The 23,657-nt window shown below is 40.3% G+C and overlaps 1 protein-coding gene across 4 annotated transcripts; it reads left to right on the forward strand.

The window, feature by feature from the left end:
• Positions 1-8,152: 8,152 nt before the first annotated feature.
• Positions 8,153-22,689, forward strand: SAMD9L (sterile alpha motif domain containing 9 like). 4 transcript variants are annotated; one of them, XM_002751641.7, is made up of 3 exons: positions 8,153-8,321; positions 9,377-9,520; positions 17,597-22,689. In XM_002751641.7, the coding sequence occupies exon 3, from the start codon at positions 17,617-17,619 to the stop codon at positions 22,372-22,374; it is 4,758 nt and encodes a 1,585-aa protein (XP_002751687.3). In that variant the 5' UTR covers positions 8,153-8,321; positions 9,377-9,520; positions 17,597-17,616; the 3' UTR covers positions 22,375-22,689. The 4 variants fall into 4 exon arrangements, with proteins under 4 accessions (XP_002751687.3, XP_078198211.1, XP_078198212.1 ...); XM_078342085.1 differs by having other exon boundaries at positions 9,377-9,476; XM_078342086.1 differs by having other exon boundaries at positions 9,377-9,476; positions 17,601-22,689.
• The last annotated feature ends 968 nt before the right edge of the window (positions 22,690-23,657 follow it).

Here is a 23,657-nt window from a genome sequence, read left to right on the forward strand (position 1 = left end):
TCCCAGACACTGGAAGAAATCCACAGGTCTCAGGGTTATAGATGTGATAGCTGTTTTCCCCTCCCTGGCTAGATGTGAAGTCCTGTGACCCGTAATACCTCTTTCCTCATAAGATATGCCTGCAAACCACAGCTCTACATACCAAATTCATTCCTAACGTATGCCTGGTGGTTTCTAAAGGACTTTTTTACACATAACCTTGTCTTATGTGACTTTAATAGGATCCCTATCATCCTCATCTGAATAGATGGAGAAACTGAGTAAAAGAGAGATTAAATGACTTGGCCAACATCACAAAGCTAGTATTTACATTGACGAGTAAGGACTTTCCAGTATTTTTCATAGAGAGAGGAGGCAGGAAAATTTTGGGCAGAAGAGGTGAGTTTCTGGCAAGGGCTCCACCCTCAAGCCTGGAACCATGGTTCAAAGTGAGAACTTGCATTCCTGTTTTCCCACTTAAGTTGCCTTTTCCAAAACTACTCATGGCCTGTTCTACCCCCATCCTATGCCCATAAAATGCCCAGTCTCAGCCAGCAGGAGGAAGAGAAGCAGTTGGACATCAGAGACTATGGTGGGATGCCAGAGAGAAGTGGCTTGACTTCAGAGGGACAGCTTGATGGTGTAAGTTCAGAGAGGAGTCTGGCTGGGGATGGCCAGACTTTAGGGGAGGATCAGCTTCCCACCTGTCCACTTTTCGGCTCCCCTTCCCTCTAAGAGCCACTTTCATTGGCAACAAAATCCCCTGCATGTACTGTCTTCAAGTCATTTCTGCTACCTCATCCCTCCTGGACACCAGACAAGAACTCAGATGTGGATGCAAATGTCTGTCACACTGACCCTCCACTGAGCTATTAACACTTAAGCCATCTGTGGATGGCAGAACTAAAAGGGTACTGTAACACTTCCTCTGGGACTTCAGGGGTTTCAGACACCCCCACCTAGATGCTACTGTGGGGCCAGTGCGGAGTTCACTCTTGCTGGTGCCCAAAAGTCCTCACCATCCTTTCCAAGGCTCTTTGTCCAGACACGGCAGTAGCCGAGAGAGAAGCTGTTAACATCTGTGTGATGAGTTTCTCTCTGTGGTTGTTCAGTGTCTTCTCTTCAGTAGATGCTCTCTGGTGTACATAAGGCAAAAGAATCCACAAAGTGTGTAATCACTTCCAAAGATCCATCCATATGCCTCTACCTCAAATTTACTTGTTTCCAATATTACATTTTGCTCCCTCCATGCCTTCTCTTCTTAAGGTTTTATTTATATTCATGCTTCAGATTATTTCCCCCTCCATAAAAAACAATAGCCAACTACACTGCTTGTAACTCTGCCAGCTTTCTCTTCACCATTTGTTGTCAGGGTAACTGATGAGTGTGACTGTGATATGGCAACTGTCCATTATTACTTAGCACCAACATGTCAAACTGACCTATCTGGGAACCAAATTTTACTTTCTACTTCTTCTCTCAGGAATGATATTTCTGCCTAACTATTAGGGTCTCTTACATTCAGGGTAGAGAGAAACTCACTCAGAGAGTGTTGGTATGGTGAAGGTTGTTCATACCTCCAAGTTCTGACAAAAGGTGATAATCTGAAAGATTAGTAAGTGCTCAATTTAAGAAACATTGAGTAACCTCATCTTGCATTCCTACACAAAAAGTACTACTGCAATATATTCCACAATAGCAAAGCAAAATAAGTAAAATCATTCCAAGGAAACTAAACAGGAAGGTTTTCCAAGAACTGGGAAGTTGTTAAAACCAAGTGGGTATAGGATCAATGGACAGTGTATCAATGGCAGAGATACGAATGGCTAAAGCTTTCATAACCTGGATAATAGTCTGGGACATAATGGGACAAACTTAGGTAGGTTGGTTAAATATGCCAGAGCAACCCAGAAGTGGAGGAAAGTGGCAATTCTCCACATATCCAACAGTTTGTCTGATTATGTACAGGCTAAAGTCTGTGTCCACTCAGTCAATAGGTTACTCTCTGCATGAGTCCAACTTATACCCAAAAGTAAATTGTCAATCTATATTTTTATATTACCTATCCCTTTTATTTCTTCCAAACTGGAGTCAGAGGTCACTTATTTGGTCACAGGAATAAATAGGATCAGTGTCTTATGTTCCATCTGCCTGTGGGACTTCAAAAGAGACGGCTTTAATTCGAGATAAGTGGACCCAGCTGTTCATCCTCAGGAGTTTAGCTGCATTTGGGGTACTAAGGAATTGATAGGGCTGAAGATATGTTTTGGGTAATTGTTGCTGTGAAAGATGGGCCATTATCATTCTGTAAGCTTGTAGGCAGGCAAATCTAGGAATTATTTCCTTTAGTAGAGTTTAGAAACCTCAATTGCCTTTTCAGAGCTGGTAGGAAAAGCCTCAATCCAACTAGTAAAGGTGTCAAGGATACTAATAAATATTTAAACCATTTACATGGGAGCATCTGAGTACAGTCTATTTGCCACTCTTCACCTTCCCCTATGCTGAACAGGCCTTATTAGAGGAGGAGGTAAAGGTTGGTTATTTGGATTATTCCAGACACATAGTCACAGGCCTCAATTACCTGCTTTGCTGTTTTAAGTAAGCCTTTTTCTACAAAAAGCTGCGACATTAATTGAAACAGGGAATCTCTTCCCAAATAAGTAGAGTCATGCAAATGCTTAACTATTTTCCACTGATAGCATCTAGTATCAACAGTTTGTTGCCATTGGTACACCAGAGGATCTTCAACTGAACCCTGAACTTCAGCCCATTCTTCTTCCTTTTTAGTATATCTTGGTTCTGTTATTGTCATGGCTGAGGGCTCCTTTAATGCTGCTGCCTTAGCAGCTGCATCTGCAAAGATGCACTAAGGGAAGAGCCTTTTTTCTTGGCTCACTGCAACTTCCACCTCCCAAGCTTAAGCAATTCTTCATCTTCAGATTCCTGAGCAGCGGGACTACTAATTTTTTTGTATTATTATTAAGACAGGGTTTCACCATGTTGGCCAAGCTGGTCTCAAACTGTGACCTCAAGTAATCCACCTGCCTCAGCCTCTCAAAGTGCTGTGATTACAGGTGTGAGCCACAGCGCCAGGCCCAGAGTTTCTAAGTGATGTTTTATAGGGGTACCGTTAGCACTTTGGAGTCCCTATTCCTTCCAGATAGCAGCATGAGCATGAAGTACCCGAAAGGCATACTTAGAATCAGTGTAAATGTAAATTCTTAAGTCCTTTCCCAATTGCAGGGCTCTAGTAAGAGCTATTAATTCTGTAATATTGGGGTTCAGGGTGCTCTCAGCTCCCCTGAGAGGACATTTCTCCAGGTTCTTAGTCTCCTGCTCTCTCAAGAATGAGAGAAGGGACCACAGCACAGTATGCAGTAAATGCCGGACTCAGAGGTGTTTGTAGAAAGTGATTTATTTAGAAAGAGAGAGAAACAGGAGAAGGAGAGAGGTAGAAACTGTCACACTGAGTGAGAGAATCTAGAAAGATGGAATCCAGGAAAGGAAAGCAGCTTCCACCCTGAGTGGAAGGAAATAGAGAGAGAGACGGAGTTTAGGAGGGAAAGACAGGCTTCCATGAGAGAGTGTGGAAGGGGACTCCGGAAGGGAAATCCAGGAGAGAGAAAGACGGCTTCCATGGAGGGGGTGTTCGTGGAAGGGGACCCAAACATAGAGTCTGAAGGGTGCAGGAAAAGGGGACTTTCAGCCTGGGAGGAACCCCCACCTAAGACCCCAGACCTATGAAAGGAGTTCCTTAGAACTTCCACTGGAGTGATTGACTCTTAGTTTCTTCCTGCGCCCTCTAAATTTAAACCGTTAAATCTCCCAGATGGAGAGAGATGGGAGGGGAGCTGGTGCTGGGAACTTCTTGCCCTTAAAACTACACCCCCATGTGGACCCAGAAAGAGAACACCTTCCCTCAAATTCTGCCTTTTGAGCTGAAGTAGAAGCTGACAAGGCCTGAGATTCAATTACCTGGTGTTGACTGACAACAGCTTACCTAGCTTTCCTGTTTCCCTGGTGCATCAAGTTACTTCCATCTATAAATCGTTCACCTCAGGATTATCTAGAGGTTCATCCTTTAAATCTGGACAGCTGGAGTAAACTTGCTCCATAACTTGTATACTAGAACGATCTAGGGTGCCTGTGGGTTCAGGCAAATAGGTAGCTGGATTCAACATATGGCATACTTTAATTGTTATATCAGGACATTTAGCAACAAAGTCTGGTATTTATTCACAGGAGAGGAGAAGGAGCATTTCAATCTGCCTTGTGATTTCCAAAAGATACTACTCTTTGCAGCTGAGTTAACAAATTCCTTCCCAACAAGTGGTGGGGCCTTCAGGAGGAAACAAAAGTCCCTGAAGAGAAGCTTAAAGGATAAGTAAAATGGCATCCATGGGCTTGTCCATCCATTCCCATGACCATACAGTTTTGGGGTGACAGAGACCCATTATAATGGGTCAAAACAGCATGTGCAGTCCAGAAGGAAGTTAATGTTCTTACCTGCCACATCAAGGGTTACCCAAGGCTTCTCCAGAGATAATGGCTAGTTGTCTGATGGGAGCTGTGGCGGAAAGTCTTGGGCTCGTCACTTTTGGGCTTGCCTGGCTATTTCGGCCATCATTGGTTTGGGTGCCGATGGCTCACTTCAGAGCCCTGGGCAATCCCTCTTCCAATGGCCAGTTTGCTTACAAGATGCACACAGATTCATGCCCAAGGCACAGTGACTCTGACACCCACCTTTCAGCTTCCCTTTTTCAGGCCAAGAGCCAGGAGGACAACCCTTTGTGAGGAGGTAAGTTTAAGACTGCAGCCAAGAGCTGCCTGTGGGAGGTCCTTCTTGCTCTTTCTGCTTCCTCTGCTTTGTCCCTGTTATTAAAAACTAAAACTACCATACCCCAAAACTGTTTCATAGGAGTTTGAGGACCCACAGCTGCTTTTTATAGTTTCCTATGGATATCAGGGGCAGACTGGATTATAAAATGTATTCCCAAAAGGGTTTGTCCTTCCCTTGAGGCAGGATCAGTGTTAGTATATTTCCTAATTGCCTCAACTAAATGCCCTTGAAACAAAGCTGGATACTCATCCTTGTCCTGAGAAACTTCCTTAATCTTTTCATAGTTAATAGGCTTTTTCAGACATTTCTTCATCCCTTCCAACAAATAAGTGACCATATGATCTCCCCTCCCCAAGGAGTCACTGCCCCTTGATAGTTCCACTCTGGATCTTCATCTGGAACTGCTCTACCTCCTGCCTGATATATATTATGGTTTGGGTTGTGAGCCAATGCCTCATCTGCATGGGCCCTAGCTGTCCCCTAAATGCGTTCTCTTCCATGTATAAAACAGAGACAACAAAACATGCAGATCCTGCCAAGTTAAATATACATCAGAATTAATTTCTCAAACTCATCTATGAATCTTCCTAGGTCTTCAGAGAAATAACCACACTTCTCTTTACATAGAGCCAAATCAGACATAAAGAAGGGAACATATACTCTCATAGTGCCTTCTTCCCTACTTGTCACCTCTCTAAGTGGACAAAGATTTCCCTTTGGAGGTTGATAGGAAGCTCCACTATGCATAGTACTCACCAAGCTAAGCTCCTCAGGACCAAGGGGGCTTACATTAAAGGATCATCTAGTATGTCTATCTCTTTTTCTTCTTTTCCTCATGATTGATATTATCCAAATGACATAAGTGAGCCAAGCCATGGATCTTAGATAAACTACAACATGGACTTTGACAAGAATGTTGAATAAGGCAAAGGAAATGAAGAGGACATAGATGGAAACGACCAGAGCAAGCAGGCTCCAGGCAATAGTGGCATTGTGGATTGGTCAAGCAAAGCTGGTTTGCCTGAATGCAAGAAAGGAAAGAAGTGTTTTTGGTGTACAAAATGAAATGAAACGGCAAAGAGAAAAGTCCCCTGATTGCCGTCCTAGTGCTTCTCGATCATACCTAGTTGGCATAGCAGCAACAAAATATAACCACGTCTACCTAATCTTCTTGCTCATAGCTGTTGAATACCAAATCTCAATCAGCAATTTTAAAGACAGAGCCTTCAATGCTTTTTGTTCCCAATGTTTCACAAGCAGACACACAGAAGTCGAGAGAAACATAGGAAAAGAGTAAGTTAAAATCCCAAAGAGCAGTCAGCTAAAGTGTCCTGAAAATGACAGTGAAACACAGACAGCAACCAAAAAATTGATTCATGCAGCAAGGAGAACAAGGCAGACTAATACAAAGAGCAGGTGCCAAACCCGTTTTTAGCAGAGAGGGACTTTACTGAGACAGACCTCTAACCTCTTAGATCTAAGCCTCCTAAGTCGGGCCTCTAACCCAAGGTCAGACAAGGGTCTTTGCCTTCTCTTAAGAGGGGCCTCTAACCCACCCTGTCTTCAGAGGGACTTTAACTTTCGTAAGCTGGGCCTCTAACCCAATCCCATTCTTTACTCGGGTACTCCACCACTCACCCAAAGTCATCCAATCGGTGCTGCAGTCTGTTTCCTTTGGCTTGCGGTGGGTGGGGTTTCTTTGGTACGGGTCCTACATGGTTGCCAGAAATATGTTACAGAACAGGGGTCCCAATCCAGACCCAAAGAGAGGGTTCTTGGATCTCGTGCAAGAAAGAATTCAGGGCAAGTCCACAGTGCAAAGTAAAAGCAAGTTTATTAAGAAAGTACAGTGGTAAAAGGACAGCAACTCCATAGACAGAGTAGGACGTTCCCGAGAGAGGAGGAGCTCATCCACCCTCTAGGTACAATGCTTGTATATATGGGGAGATGTGTTTTGCTACAAGGGTTTGTGATAAGGAATTAATTTTCTTAATTAGTATATTTTGCAAGAATTAATATGATTATCTTTAAAGCAAAATTAGAAATGCCTTTGTTCTCCAGATATCGGGTTATCTGGACACTCCCAAGTCTGGGTCTGCTTAGTAAATATTACTAATTTGCGCCCCTAACCAGAAACTGTAATGTTTATTGGCGAGTTAAATGAGGAAGAGGAGACCAGCATAAGAAAATTAAATGACAATTTATTCAGCTCCCAGGCGAGGTTCTATGGTCCAAAAAAGGAGCCAAAGAAGTCTTGCTTCTCTCCTGAGGGCGTGGGGTTTTATAGGGAGTAGAGGTAGTTGATCAGCTGCGGGGGAAACAAAACGGAGGTAATTTCATTGGTTATGAAGGGACTGGGCACGGACGAGGTGAGCTGTGCCATTGGCAGCTAGGCTGGGCTACTGGCAGGTGGGCTGGTTGAGGGCGTAGGGGCAAGCTCCATAGAGCAGGTCTTGGAGGCTTTTTAAAAAAATTTCGGCGGGATGGAGTACCTAGAGAGTGCAGAACTGAGATTGGAATGCGGAAATGGGTGTGGGGAGCCCGCGTGGAGAGGCCAGGTGTTGAGTAATGCGCTCAGAATGATGAGGTAGTTTTCAGGTACTGAGAGGAATGGGTGTGTCCATTTGGCCGCCGGAGAGGCAACCGGTCTTACAGAAACATCTAGAGGCTAGGAATACCCCCCTTTCTGAGAATGCAGGCTAGCAAGTCTCAGCCTCAAATTCCTCACTGAAAATGGAGTTGCTCTGGTTCAAACACCTCTAACATCATCACGGTTGGTTTCTTCTGATGTCTCTCCCCTTGACTTGTAGATGGCCATCTTTTCTTTGTGTCTTCACATGGTTATTCCTCTATGTCTGTCTGTGTCCCAATCTCCTCTTCTTATTAGGACATGGTCAGATTAAATTAGGGCCACCCTAAAGACCTCCTTTAACTTAATTACCTCCTGAAAGACCTTATCTCCAAATACAGTTACATTGGGAAGTACTGAGGATTAGGACTTTAACATATGTAAAAGGAACTTAGATTGCACTGAGACATTTATGTTCTTTCTTCCTGCTATTTCCATTCTCTTTGTCCTGTAGGTAGGTTTTTGGGTCATTGGTTCTTTTTGTTTGTTATTTGTTTCCTTATTTCTTAAGTCTTATGACTTAAAAAATCTGTCTGGTAAGCAGTTTCTCAGCAGTGATTCAAATTTATAGATATTTTTTGTAATGTTATTTATTTAAAAATATTTTAGAACCTTCTAAACCCAAGAAAAAAGCATGTTCTAAAACAAAACTGAAACTCTCCACCCTTCAACTTCCTCCTGCTTTTCTGTACTGACACTCTGACACACCCACAGAAAGAGCACAGGGAGAACAGAGACTTCACAATTTCGTGCGTTAGTTTTTTAAAAAAAGGATGATTACAATCCTGTGTCACCTGGCCATCAGAAGAGGAATGAGATAGCAAAAGTTCATATGACTGTTTCAAGCTTGATGAAGTTTTCAGGAAAATCCTGGTAAGTAAACTGAATCATTAAACCTTTATTTGTTATGCCTTTGAGGGGACAGCTATTTTTTAAAAAACTTCAGCTGTACTTTTTAAATAAATATATGTTTGTACATAAACCATTACTTATAAAACTACTAAAGTAATTAGAAACATCAATGGATTAAATACATGTCAGTATATTTAACTGATAATAATTTTATAAGTCCTCTTCTAAAAAGAAACATACCAGTAAGTGTAATTAGGATGGAGAGAGGGTTTCTGATTGTGACAGGCAGGCTTTGCAAAAGAGAATGGAGTAATGATGCAAACAGGGTCAGGAGTTTAAGCACAGAAGATTCTAAAGGAACCTGTGATCTTATAAAATTACACGAAATTTTTTCTTTATAATGTAAGATGTTATTAAAAGCTTTACATTTCATCAAAGGTAATACTCTGCAGAGGCGAAATACTCTTCTATTAAAGTATTTCATCTACACACATTTTATACAGCAACCTGGTAGGAAACAAACAAAAAAAATGCAAAAGTTAGTTTCGTTCTTCAGGAAAACGAAACTAACTTCCTTGTGTGGCCTCCCTTTGCCAGACTATGGGAGGAGGGTGTGGGTGGCTTTCCTGGGCTACAGCCAAGATTCTGAAGTGTTTTTCCCCTACTTCAGTTCTAAGAATCCTGCAGAGCTCTCCAGGGCATGGATATCTGAGGTGTTGCTGAGGGCCTCTCAAAGATGGGGTGGGCACCTGTGCTTGTCCCTGAGAGTTTGCGGATTTGGTACCTCTTGCTGAACAGCAAAGAGAGAAAACTGGAGTGTTGAGGATGGCAACCTGCAGCCCCTTTGTCAGTAATTAATGTAGCTAAAAAATATTTGTGTTTACAATTGTTTCAAAACAGGAGACTGAGGGCCTCTAAAAAGGCAAGTGTTATATCAAGGCAGTCACAAAATTTGTCCACACTAATCATGATAATTTTGATTGTTACTTAGTTCCAACAGCATATATCCAGATACTCTTAAATTGCACTGGATAAAATGAAATAAAAAATCTGGACTCTGTTTTTTCCATCTTTAGGATTTCAAGAGAGAGAGTGGCTGGTTAAATGACTGAAAAAGGACTCTGGCTTAAAGAAGGTATTGCATCTCACCTGAGTGGATTGTGTCAGTGGAAAGCGGTAAGCCCCTTGCCAGAAGATCAGCTTCCCAGCAGAGGCTGCAGGTGAAAACAGCAGAGGTCTTAAGACCCTGGGGACTTGGAGTCAAAAGGGACCTCCTCTAGGGAATAATGCTTTGTGAGAAATGGCCTCATTCAGCCACTGTGAGTGACACAGCAGAAAGTTGGCAAGGTGTATTATGAAAGTAGGGTACCTACAAAAACTGCAGGAGAAAACACATTTATTAATTTTCTTTTCCTTTTAAAAAAAAACTTCCTTTTCATTCTTTGTGACCAGATGATAGAAGCTAGAGTTAGATCTGGCCTAAGGGTAGCCCAATAAAGAGATTTCCCCAGATTTCTATCTGGGCTTCCAGCCAAGTGAAGTAATTACCCTAAAAAAGTGAGGAAGTCCTTTGACTCACAGACATTGCTAGCTTGAGGGCTTTCAAATATTCATTACTTTTAACTACACTAAGGAAATATGTGATTCATTTAACAGATTTTTGTTAAGAATCTATTTTATGCTAGGCAATGCAGGATAATGAAGAAAATGTAAAGAAACTTGTCCTCATTAGAATGCATAGAATAATGGGTGGGACAGAAAATAAACAAAGTAAGTAGGCTAAAATATATAAAATATTTGCTTGTTGTAAGTCCTAAGTAGATAAAAAATAAAGCCAGAAGAGAGATAGGAAGTGTTGGGAGGTAGTATAAAGTTTTTAGTAGGCTGACCAAACAGTGTCTGGCTGAGAAGGTGACATTTGACTAAAGATCTCAAGAAAGTGAGTGAGCCCTGCTGGTATCCAAGGACATTCCAGGAAGAGAATGCAAGTGTAGTGGCTGCAAACAGGGACAGGTGCCTCCTGCAGGAAGCAATGAGGAGGTCAGGCGGCTGGGTCAGATTTGGGAGGGAAAAATAAAACACATAATATCAGAGGGTTAACAGAGTGCCAGATTGTGTGAGGCCTTGTCAGATGGAAAGCTACAAGCAGGGGTGGACACAATATTGGCATGATGTTATTTACATTTTAACAGGGTCACTCTGGCTGCCTTTTTTGAGAGGTTCCTGAAGGGATCAATAACAGCAAGAGGGAAGCTGGTGAGGGAGCTATTCCTATAATCCAGGAGAGAGATGAGGATGGCTTGAACCAGGTGGTAGTGGTGACAGGTGGTCAAATGCTGGGCATATTTTGAAGATACAGCCCATAGGATTGGCTCTACATTGAACTTGGAATGCTGGAACAGAGATAAAGTATACCTGCCACATATTTTTGGAGGTTTATTTATTATCTTAGAAGGATTTAGGTATACAAAGAAATACTACCTAGGAGAAGGGTATTCTTTTCACTATTCTTTCTGGTTTTCCGCATGTGTGAACAGTTTCATAGTAGAAAGTTAGAGGGAGAATCTGTTCCATAAACATTTCCTAAGCAGAAATCTGGTCTATTGCATTTTCATTGGTTGTGATATCATTGCTTTATGCAATACGTTCTCAACAAGTACATCCTCTGGCAACCTGAACAAGGAACAAGTCTGTTCTACCTCCAGCTCTGCTTCCTCATAGCTGCTTTCCGGAATGTGACTCTAGCAAATTCTCAAGAAAGGGGAACTAATCTAAGGGATCCACATCAAACAGCCTCATGAAGACTTATTTCATGTTTCTAATATAAAGATAGAAGTTTTCAGAAAAGTCCTAGTAAGTTTTTAATCATTAAAGTCTTGTTTAGTCAACTCTGGTTTAAAGGCTATCTTTAAAAATTAATTGAGAAAAGTAAAACTAAACTTTGAAAATGAATATACTTGCAAGTGCGCATAAGCTGTTTCTTATGACACCATTTTAAAAGGAATAGGAAAAGCACTGCTTTTATATAAGTATCACTAGATGTAACTTGTGCTGACTGCAGAATTTTTAAAAAACAAACCTTCCAGCAAGCATGGCAAGGGTGCAGCATATTTCTAGAGTTGGAAGGCTCTGGGAGTGAGGCTAGAAAACCTGGGTAGAGTGTGACCAGAAGATCAGGAATCCAAGCACATAAAACCATGTAGAAAATTGTAGCCATGTGCAGCTATGCCATCCTCTGTCCTATAAGTTACATTTAATTAAAGAATAAAGCCCTCCAAGGTTTAGCCTTCATTTCATGAAAGATTTTTGTTCACAACTAGCTTGTATAGAAACTGGGTAAAAAAAACCTAATTTGAACATGCACTTCAAGAAAATGAAACTAACTTTAACTTTGTGGTTTCAGTTATACCGAGCGTTAGAGCAGGGTGGGCCTGCTAATCTGCTGCTGGAATTCTGAGCATCCTTTCCTAGAGACACAGAAAGTGAATGAGTGAGCTCAGTGAAGTGAGTGAGCCCAGTGAGGCACAGCCTCCTAAAAAAGGGAGTGAACACCAGAGCTTGCCAAGACCAGGCCAGTTTGATTCTTCCTACTTAGTCTCTACAGAGAGAAAAATAATAGTCCTTAGGCAGTAGATCCTGAAATTTAGTGTCTGCAGGGAATTCATTCCAGGACCTGTGCAGATACCAAACCCCACACATACTCAAGTCCCTAATATAAAATGGCAAAGTATTTGCCTATAACCTATACACATCCTCCCATGTACTTTGAGTCATCTCTAGATTACTTATAATACCTAGTACAATGTAATATTACACAGTTGTTAAACTGTATTGTTTAGAGAATAGTGACAACGAAAACAAGTCTGTACATGTTCAGTATAGATGCAATTTTTTTCCAAATATTTTCAATCTGAAGTTGGTTGAATCCACAGATGTGGTATCCACTGATAGGTAAGGCCCAATGTACAAATAAAGAGAACTCTGGGTTTCAAAATTATCTCAGAGCAGAATGGAGATAAGTACAGGTCTTCTCCCCATCTCCAACCAGAGCAGCTACACCCGTGTTAAATACAGCAGTTTCACGTGCATTTCTTTTGGAAAAGTGGGACAAAAACAAGCAACAACTAAGACAACACTAGTTCTGGTCTGATTTTCCTATATTATAAGTGGGAAAACAGGCTCATTGAGAGGAGACAAAATTAATCATGACATCATTTTTCTGATCACAGTTCCTGCCCGTTTATACACAATATCTAGCTTCTTGCTAAACATGAATGCCATGTTTAAAACTATGCCAACAGCCTAGGTTGTAATGTTGAGGTCACAGAAAAAGCCAAAAAGTTATGTCAGAGCATTATTAAAACCTTTTTGCCCCAATCATTGTCACCTGAATTAAATAACAGCTCCAACTAAATATGGATCGTAAATTATATTAGATGCTTATAATTGACAGATGGCAAAATTAACATGAAAATAATATTAAATATATAATAGCTTCAAGTTGTTACATCTCTTCTCAGCTACCATCACAGGGGTGGGAAGTGGTGGAATTCTTGCTAAAAAATATTTTGACCTTTTTTTTTCTGAAATGAAGTCTCCTTCTCGTCCCCCAGGCTAGGGTGCAGTGGCATGATCTTGGCTCACTGCAGCCTCCACCTGCTGGGTTCAAACCATTCTTTTGCCTCAGCCTCCCAAGGAGCTAGGATTATAAGCACCTGTTACCACGCCTAGCTAATTTTTGCATTTTTAGTAGAGACAGGGTTTCACCTCAAACTCCTGACCTCAGGTGATCTGCCTCCCAAAGTGCTGGGATTACAGGCTTGAGCCACCACACTCAGCCAATATTTTGATGTTATGTGTTATCATACTAACATATGATGTGGTAACACAAGAAAGTGAAGAAAGCAGGTCAGTGGGTAGATGCGGTTTCAGTAGTTTGAAGAAACTCTCTTTGGATTGCTTCAGTTCTGATGGCTTAAACAGGAAGCAAGGTAATCATGGTGAGGAGGTGTTGTAGGTTTGATGAGAGAGGAGAGACAGTGAAATGATCATTTAGGAGAATAAGAGTCACTAAAGCAGAGAAATAGAGCATGGTAGCTGAGAGCATTAAGGTGAGATCAGTTAGGGTATAGAGTGCCATTGTCCAGCCATGTTCCAGTCAGAGTGTGGAGGACCATTGTCCAGTCATGTTCCAGTCATGGTGTGGAGGGCCATTGTCCAGCCATGTTCCAGTCATGGTGTGAAGGGTCATCATCCAGCACGCTGCAGTCAGGGTATGGAGGATCATTGTCTAGCCATGCTCTGACAAGCTGTTGGGGACTGAGTGGTGGATATAAGTAGCACTGTAGTTTAACTACATGGTTGTACCACAGAGGAGAAAATAAGTGATGATGATGAATATTCAAGACAATATTAAGCCAGTAAAAGAGGGAAAGTGAAACACGAATGAAGTGAGGCAGTAGTAGAATCCATGGATCGAAGGTGTTGGCGTTAAAGAAACATTTACTGGTGTTAGAGCACTAAAGGCAATGAGCCTGAGGGTCAGGAGATGGTGGGGACAGGAAAGCGTTTGAAACAGAGAGGACAGCGGGCTTGTAGTTCTCAGTAACTGCATTTGTTGGCTAGGGCTGCCATAATAAAGTAACAAAGAGTCACTTCAACAACAGAAATGTATTATCTCAGAATCCTGGAGACTAGAAGTCCAAGATCAAGGTGTTGGCAGGGTGGGTTCCTTCTGAGGGCTACAAGGGAGAATTTCTTCCATGCCTTTCACAATAGCATGCTGGCAATCTTTGGTGATTCTTGGCTTGTAGAAACATCACACTGATCTCTGCTTTTGTCTTCATACTGTTCTCCCTGTGTGTAAGCAAGCCTCTGTGCCCAAGTGTCCCCTTTTTACAAAAACATCATTCATATTGGATTAGGGTCCACTCTAATAATTTCACATCTACTAATTACATCTACAACAATCCTGTCTCCAAATAAAGTCACATTCTGAGGTTAGGAATTCAGAGCATGAATTTTGGGGTGATAGAATTCAATCCATAATAGTAATGATAATGTCAAGGATGTGACCATGGGAATAGAAATGGGTTGATATCAAGATAAAAGTCGATCGAGCGAGAGGCCAATGTATTGGAAGGATAAATGACGTCTCTACTGAGCTAGCAATAATTAGAACAAAAATAGTATCTGAGGACATGACTGTTGTCTTCCCTTCACCTTCCCACATTTTAATACAAAATATTAAAATGACTAAAAATGTATAAGGAGTAAGTATTCAGCAAATTTTCAAAGCATGAAATATCTTAAGACTAAGGTTTAAAATACTATAGTAGTTATATGTAATGACTTCAAAAAAGTTTTTATTAGAAATATGTTTATTAATTACTGCTTATACGATTGGTTTTACATAATGCTTGTAAGCAGGTGAGGCAGGGCCCCTCCCTCAGTCTTACCTGAGATGACACTTCAGGGGAAATGGGAAGATCAGGGATGACCCTACCAGGCTCCCAGGCTCCCTCTGCCCAGAGTACTCCATGGGAAGCCCAGTGAGTGACCTGGCTCTGGGTGCAGGAGTAGGAACTACCTGTGGCTGGAACAGCACCTTGTTATACCCCTTGGACCCACTAGAGGAGCTTTTGGCAGGTCCACCAAAAGGTGTAGCAATAGATAGACCAATTTCTTACTCTCTAATCTGTCACCCAGGCTTTCTCCCTCACTTGCCTCCCACATGACTCCAGCAGTTCCTTTAACTTCACCTGCCCAATGTTCTCACTCTCTTCCCTCTCACATATCCCAGGCCTAGACCCCTTCTTGTGCCTAATAAAAAGCACTACCACACTTTGTCAGCATAAACTTTTCTGAGTGTGTGTGTGTGTGTGTGACTTATTTTATTTTTTTATCTTCTTTAATGGATGATAAGTATCATGAAAGAACTTCACATCTGTTTTGATTATCACTGTTTTTCCTGAGTATCATGATGCCTGGTACTTAATAGGTACTCATTAAATATGTGCTGAATGAATGAACAGATGACACTATTTAAGATAAATAACACTTACCTCTAGTTACAATATATGGGCTAATTCTTGTGGGACCCCTAAGACCTACAAGTGACTTCTGTATCCACTACAGATGAACAGAATCAATCATCTAAAATATATTTATAGCATTCATTGTGCCAGTTGCTCATAGTTCTGCTAATCGGCTCAGGACTAGTTGTGACCCACAGACTGAAGCCAGAGTAAGAGAATTCAAGGCACTAAGGCAACCAGGAACAGTTTTATTAAGGCAAGTGGAAGCTGCTATACTCAGTGGTTGCATGCCTATAGATGGGGTAAATATTCTGGTGCAAATATGGTATTCACACCATAAGTGGGTAGTTCAAGTTTTCTCTGCGGCCAATCACAGAGCTGCAAGCTGAAGCCCCAGTTGAGCTTATTCTTTATGCATAACTTCAAGGTGAACTTTTCCAAGAAGCTCCAAGCACAGATGTTTAAAATTTGGAGTTTGGCTAGAGTTTGTGATTGGCTGTGCATTAATTTTTTTTAAACTTATAGCATTCATTAGGTTTAAGGAATTTAAAAATTACAAATCATTTAAAACAGCGGTCTCCAATCTTTCTGGAACTAGGACAGTTTCATGGAAGACAATGTTTCCACAGGGTAGTGGGGCATTACATTTTGTGTGTGCTTTATTTCTATTATTACTACATTATAACATATAATGAAATTATTATACAACTCCCCATAATGTAGACTAGCAGGAGCCCTGAGCTTGTTTTCCTGCAACTAGATGGTCTCATCTAGTGTGATGGGACATGGTGACTGATCATCAGGAATTAGATTCTGATAAGGAGTTTGCAGCTTAGATCCCTCAAATGCACAGTTCACAACAGGGTTTGCACTCCTATGAGAAACTAAATGCCGCCACTGATCTGACAGGATGTGGTGCCCAGGCAGTAATGCAAGCTATGGGGAGTGACTGTAAATACAGATGAAGGCAGCTTTGCCAGCTCACTCACGATTTACCTCCTGCTGTGCAGCCCAGTTTCTAATAGGCTAGGGACTGGTACTGGTCCATGTCATGGGGTTCGGGTACTCCTGGTTTAAAATGTTTGTATTTTCTCCCTTTATAGTTTATTCTAGTGTTTTTGTTTTATTTGATCCTTCATGTTTTTTGTCCATCCTTAAAAGAGTCTCACTTTCTGGTTTTTCTGCTTACTTAGACCAATTAATTTATTCATCTTTTAAATTCTGATTCAGTTTGTCTAAGTGGGGCCTGAGAATTTACATTTCTAGGCAGCTTCTAAGTGATGCTGCTGGTCTGGAGACCACACGTTGGGAACCACTGCTGTCGGTCTTGTCTGCACAATATATTCAGCAAGGCAAACTTTTAAACTAATGCCTGAGAACACCACCCTCACTCCCTCAACAACTAGCACAGTCTCAGATGTGGAACGCCAAGTGATTCTGATGTATAACTGAGGTTGAGAACCCCTGTTCTAGGAGTCGAAAATAGGCAGCTCTTGCCATTCATCAAAGTACATAATTGTAGGATCATCTTTGTTAGCCTCATATCAATAATTTAGGTGAAAAAGGCTCCAACAAAATTAAAAACTCATACTATTTTCCCTATCTAGTTTCAGTAGGCCCAGCTTGAACTACAGTTAGTCTCTTTGGGTACCATCTGAGAGCACAAGAATTAGCCAACCAAATCAATTACTTGACATTTTGCTACCAGGTTCCCCCACCCCTAGCCTTGTGGCCTAACAGCTTGAGTTCCAAAAGGAAACAGCTGATTATTTAATCAACTGCTTTGTTATTAAGCAACAAAGATAGCCATCTGTGGATCCCCGTTCCTCAACCCACCTCTACCTATTCAGTTTCATTATTTTAAAGTTTGTTTGCAGTATTCCTGTATGCTATGGGAACCAATTTCCATGTTACTTATGATTCTGGTTTTAAGTTACAAAAACCCAACTTTCACCATGTTAAGCTAAAAGGGATAATTATCATGAGGATAAAAGTTGTTTCACCTAGTTAGCAGCTACAGCTTATTTCGTAATTACAATTAGAGTCATCTAAGAAACAAGGATATGAATTAGGAAGGTAAAACAGCTAAAGTAAGTATCAAGCAGTTTTAAGAGTCAGCCCTGAGCAATATTATACATATCTATATATCTATATCTATATAGATATGTATCTTCTGTATGAGAATGTATACATAATTGACTATATAATTTCAATAATAAAGTATAATTCTAAAATACTTATTATATTACTTTTTCTAAGGAAGAAGTTGAAGCTTTGATATGAGTAAACAAGTAACTCTACCTGAAATGATTAAAGACTGGACCAAAGAGCATGTGAAAAAGTGGGTAACTGAAGACCTTAAGATTGATGAGAAATATGGGCAAATTCTTCTCAATGAAGAAGTGACAGGATTAGTCCTGCAGGAATTAACTGAGAAGGACCTTATAGAGATGGGGCTACCACGGGGTCCAGCACTTTTGATAAAACGTTCATATAACAAATTGAATAATACATCTGCTGAAAGTGACAATCATGATCCTGGACAATTAAGTCATTCAAAATCTTCCAAAACAGAACACCATAAAAAGCCAAAACAGACCAAAAAGAAAGAAAAAAATTCAATGTCATCCAGTATTGATTACGATCCCAGAGAGGTCAGAGATATCAAAGAACAAAAATCGATTCTTATGAAAGAAAATGTGTTAGATGAAGCAGAAAATGCCAAAGACAAGAAAAAGGATAAGCTAAAACCTGAACGATTGACTTGCATGCCATATCCTTTTGATCAGTTCCATGATGGCCAACGCTACATAGAACATTATACCCTACAACCTGAAACAGGATCACTCAATCTCATTGACCCAATACATGAGTTCAAAGCTCTCACTAACACAGAAAGAGCCACAGAAGAGGACATTAAGATGAAATTTAGCAACGAAGTCTTCCGATTTGCATCAGCTTGTATGAATTCACGCACCAATGGCACCATCCATTTTGGAGTCAAGGACAAACCCCATGGAGAAATTGTTGGTGTGAATATCACCAGTAAGGATGTCTTCATTGACCACTTCAATCTAATGATCAAAAAGTATTTCGAAGAAAGTGATATCAATGAAGCCAAGAAGTGTATTCGGGAGCCAAGGTTTGTGGAAGTCCTTTTGCAGAACAATACACCATCTGACAGGTTTGTCATTGAAATCGATATTATTCCAAAACACTCTGTATGTAAAGATATGTATTTCTGCATTCGGATGCAAAGTTATACAGATAAAAAATGGAAACAAAACAAAAATTCTTCACTGTTTGTAAGAGAAGGGGCTAGCTCTAGGGATATCCTGGCTGATCCCAACAAACGGGATGTAGATTTCAAAGCATTTTTACAAAATTTGGAGTCACTGGTAGCATCTAGGAAAGAGGCTGAAGAAGAGTACAGAATGAAGGCAAAGAAGAAGGAGAGTGAAGGACTAAAGCTGGTTAAACTTCTCACAGGAAACCGAGACTCACTAGATAATTCATACTACGACTGGTACATTCTTGTAATAAATAAATGCCATCCAAACCAAATCAAGCACTTAGATTTTTTAAAGGAAATTAAATGGTTTGCTGTGTTGGAGTTCGATCCTGAATCTCAGAGCAATGGAGTGGTCAAAGCTTACAGAGAAAGCCGAGTGGCAAACCTTCACTTTCCAAATCAGTATGAAGACAAGACAATGAACATGAGGGAGAAGATTTCTGCTCTCAATCTTTACCAGCAGCCCAGCTGGATTTTCTGCAATGGCAGATCAGATTTGAAAAGCGAGACATATAAACCTCTAGAAGCACATTTATGGCAGAGAGAAAGAGCTTCAGAAGTCAGGAAACTGATTTTGTTTCTCACAGATGAAAATATAATGACAAGAAGAAAATTTTTAGTAGTGTTTCTGTTACTCTTTACAGTGGAAAGCCCAGTAGATCCACTCATTGAAACTTTCTGGGCTTTCTATCAAGCTCTCAAAGGGATGGAAAATATGTTGTGTATCTCTGTAAGCTCACATATTTACCAACGATGGAAGGATCTACTACAAACAAGAATGAATATAGAAGATGAATTAACAAACCACAGTATTTCCACTTTAAATATAGAATTGGTAAATAGCAGTATCCTTAAACTAAAATCGGTGACTCAGTCATCAAGAAGGTTTTTGCCCGCCCATGGATCTTCTTCAGTCATCCTAAAGAAAAAGAAAGAGGATGCCTTGACTGCACTGGAAATCCTCTGTGAAAATGAGTGTAGAGACACAGACATTGAGAAAGACGAATCTAAATTCCTGGAGTTTAGGAAATCTAAAGAAGAACACTTTTATCGAGGTGGCAAAGTATCATGGTGGAACTTCTATTTTTCTTCTGAAAACTATCCTTCAGATTTTGTGAAAAGGGACAGTTATGAAAAGCTTAAAGATTTAATACAATGCCTGGCAGAGTCTCCTAAACCAATATTTGCAAAAATCATTAATCTTTATCATCATCCAGGCTGTGGGGGTACCACACTGGCTATGCATGTTCTCTGGGACTTAAAGGAAAAGTTCAGATGTGCTGTGTTAAAAAACAAAACAACTGATTTTGTAGAAATTGGAGAGCAAGTGACCAGTCTGGTCACCTATAAGGCAAAGAGCCATCAGGATTATATTCCTGTGCTCCTCCTTGTGGATGATTTTGAAGAACAAGAAAATGTCTACATTCTACAAAATGTGATCCATTCCGTTTTAGCAGAAAAGGATTTGCGATATGAAAATACATTGGTAATTATTTTAAACTGCATGAGATCCCAGAATCCAGATGAAAGTGCAAAATCGGCAGACAGTATTGCACTAAATTACCAACTTTCTTCCAAGGAACAAAGAGCTTTTGGGGCCAAACTGAAAGAAATTGAAAAGCAGCACAAGAATTGTGAAAACTTTTATTCCTTCATGATCATGAAAAGCAATTTTGATGAAACATATATAGAAAATGTAGTCAGGAATATCCTAAAAGGACAGGATGTTGACAGCAAGGAAGTACAACTCATTTCCTTCCTAGCTTTACTCAACTCTTATGTTACTGATTCTACAATTTCAGTTTCACAGTGTGAAATATTTTTGGGAATCATATACACTAGTACACCCTGGGAACCTGAAAGCCTAGAAGACAAGATGGGAACTTATTCTACCCTTCTAATAAAAACAGAAGTATCAGAATATGGGAGATACACAGGTGTGCGTATCATTCACCCTCTGATTGCTGTGTACTGTCTAAAAGAACTGGAAAGAAGCTATCACTTGGATAAATGTCAAATTGCATTGAAGATATTAGAAGAGAATTTATTCTATGATTCTGGAATAGGAAGAGACAAATTTCAACATGATGTTCAAACTCTTCTGGTTACAAGACAGCGCAGGGAGTATGGAGATGAAACAGACACTTTGTTTTCCCCATTAATGGAAGCTTTGCAGAATAAAGACATTGAAATGGTCTTGAGTGCAGGAAGTAGACGATTCCCACAAAATGCATTCATTTGTCAAGCCTTAGCAAGACATTTCTATATTAAAGAGAAGGACTTTAACACCGCTCTGGACTGGGCATGTCAGGCTAAAATGAAAGCACCTAAAAATTCCTATATTTCAGATACACTTGGTCAAGTCTACAAAAGTGAAATCAAATGGTGGTTGGATGAGAACAAAAACTGTAGGAACATTACTGTTAGCCAACTAACACATCTCCTAGAAGCTGCCGAAAAAGCCTCAAGAGCTTTCAAAGAATCCCAAAGGCAAACTGATAGTAAAAACTGTGAAACTGAGACCTGGTCACCACAGAAGTCCCAGAGACGATATGGCACGTATAATACCGCTTGTTTCTTGGGTGAAATAGAAGTTGGTCTTTACACTATTCAGATTCTTCAGCTCACTCCCTTTTTTCAAAAAGAAAATGAATTATCCGAAAACCACATGGTGCAATTTTTATCAGGAAAGTGGACCATTCCTCCTGATCCCAAAAATGAATATTATTTGGCTCTTAGCAAGTTCACATCTCACCTAAAACATTTACAATCGGATCTGAAACGGTGCTTTGACTTTTTTATTGATTATATGGTTCTTCTGAAAATGAGGTATGCCCAAAAAGAAATTGTGGAAGTCATGTTAAGCAAGAAAGTCAGTCGTTGTTTCAGGAAATACACAGAGCTTTTCTGCCATTTGGATTCAGATCAATTACAAAATAAAGGGAGTCAATTACTCCAGGAGGAGAATTGCAGGAAAAAGCTAGAAGCTCTGAGAGCAGATAGGTTTGCTGGACTCTTGGAATATCTTAATCCAAAATACAAAGATTCTGCAACCATCATGGAAAGTATAGTGAATGAATATGCCTTCCTGCTGCATCAAAACTCAAAAAAGTGCATGACAAATGAGAAACAAAATTCTATTTTGGCCAACATTATTCTCAGTTGTCTAAAGCCCAACTCCAAGTCCATTCAACCACTTAACACGCTAAAAAAACAACTCCGAGAGGTCTTGCAATTTGTCGGACTAAGTCATCAATATCCAAACCCTTATTTCTTGGCTTGCCTCCTGTTCTGGCCAGAAAATCAAGAGCTAGATCAGGATTCCAAACTCATAGAAAAGTATGTTTCATCCTTAAATAGATCCTTCAGGGGACAGTACAAGCACATGTGCAGGTCCAAGCAGGCAAGCACGCTTTTCTTTCTGGGCAAAAGGAAGGGCCTCAACAGTATTGTTCACAAGGCCGAAATAGAGCAGTACTTTGGTAAGGTACACAATACAAATTCCCTCTGGCAGAGTGGGGATGTGTGGAAAAAAAATGAAGTCAAAGACCTCCTGCGTCGTCTGATTGGTCAGGCTGAAGGCAAGCTAATCTCTATAGAATATGGAACAAAGGAAAAAATTAAAATACCAGTAATATCTGTTTATTCAGGTCCACTCAGAAGTGGTAGGAACATAGAAAGAGTGTCTTTCTACCTAGGATTTTCCATTGAAGGCCCTCTGGCATATGATATACAAGTAATTTAAGAAGATACATCACCTGTAGTTCAAATATGTTTATTTATATCTTTATGATTTTATTTCCTCTCTCTGTTCTCATGGCACTTTCATGACATTATGGGCTTACCTCTAATCACAGATTTTGCTTTTGCCTCCCTGAATGAATTATAAGCCTTTTTAAGATATGAAATGGGCCTACACGCAAAACTTGGCATACAGGCAAGTCAATTATTTAATGTTTTAAATATGCATTTTCAGACTCAAATAATTAATATGTTTCTTTGGTATCCATTAGTCACATTATAACTGATTATAGGTCAATAAAAGCTGTGTTAAATTCAATTGCTTTTACATGCTTTCTGAATTATTTCTTCACTGTGACAGCAAAGATTTAAATAAGATGAATGTAAAAGAGAAAGCGTATTGAACTCAAACCCACAGATCCACACCAGAGTTTCACTTAACTTGGTATCAATAAAAGCTTATGTGGAAGGTGAATATGTTGTTCCTCATCCTCCACATAACCCCCTGCCAACTCTCTCTCTCTCTCTCTCTCTCTCTCTCTCTCTCACACACACACACACACACACACACACACACACACTCCTTGTACCCCTTGCCCTTCTCCCAACTCATTGCTTCAGCGGAGAGAAGAGTTCAAAAATAATCATAAACTTGAACTCTCTCCATTCTCTTGTTCCCATTCACAGATGAATGTCTTCCTTTAGCCATTCTTTTCGCCTGTCAATACAGCCTTATCTCCACCTGTTCCTTAGATCTCATCTCCCCTGGCTTTTTTTCCCCCACTCATTACCCTCTTTGTTCCCTTTACTTCTCAACCTGTGCTATAAACATGCTGTTCTCTCTGCTGAGGTTGCCCTATGTCTATGTAACATTCTCTTTTCTTCTATGCTGATTTGTCGTTCACAACTGAGTTCCAGAGTCACCTCCACCGGGAATCTTCAATAACCACCATCATATATGCCTGATTAGTTGGCTTCCTCATGGTAACATGTTTTCTCAACATTGTAGTGCCAAGGAATGCCATCCCAGAAGCTCATTTCCAGACTCACAACAGAAAAGTGTCAAGCACCATTCCAAATCTTGGAATTTAAGAGCTACCCATTGCCTAAAAAGTGAAACATAGCCTAATATAGATCAAATTGAATATTGAAATAACGAATATGTTTATTTATCCACATCTTTATAGCTCTTGGTAATGTAACTTAGATGTTCCAAACTCCAAACACAATTCTTCTTGTCATCAAGAAGTCTATGCTCTATCGGGGTTCTTTTGGCCTGTATTTCTA

Source organism: Callithrix jacchus, chromosome 11 (genome assembly GCF_049354715.1).
Source record: "Callithrix jacchus isolate 240 chromosome 11, calJac240_pri, whole genome shotgun sequence".
Taxonomy (NCBI): domain Eukaryota; kingdom Metazoa; phylum Chordata; class Mammalia; order Primates; family Cebidae; genus Callithrix; species Callithrix jacchus.

Bases quoted from the DNA above. Each gene is read 5' to 3' on its own strand.
- SAMD9L (XM_002751641.7), top strand. From the start codon at position 17,617: ATGAGTAAACAAGTAACTCTACCTGAAATGATTAAAGACTGGACCAAA.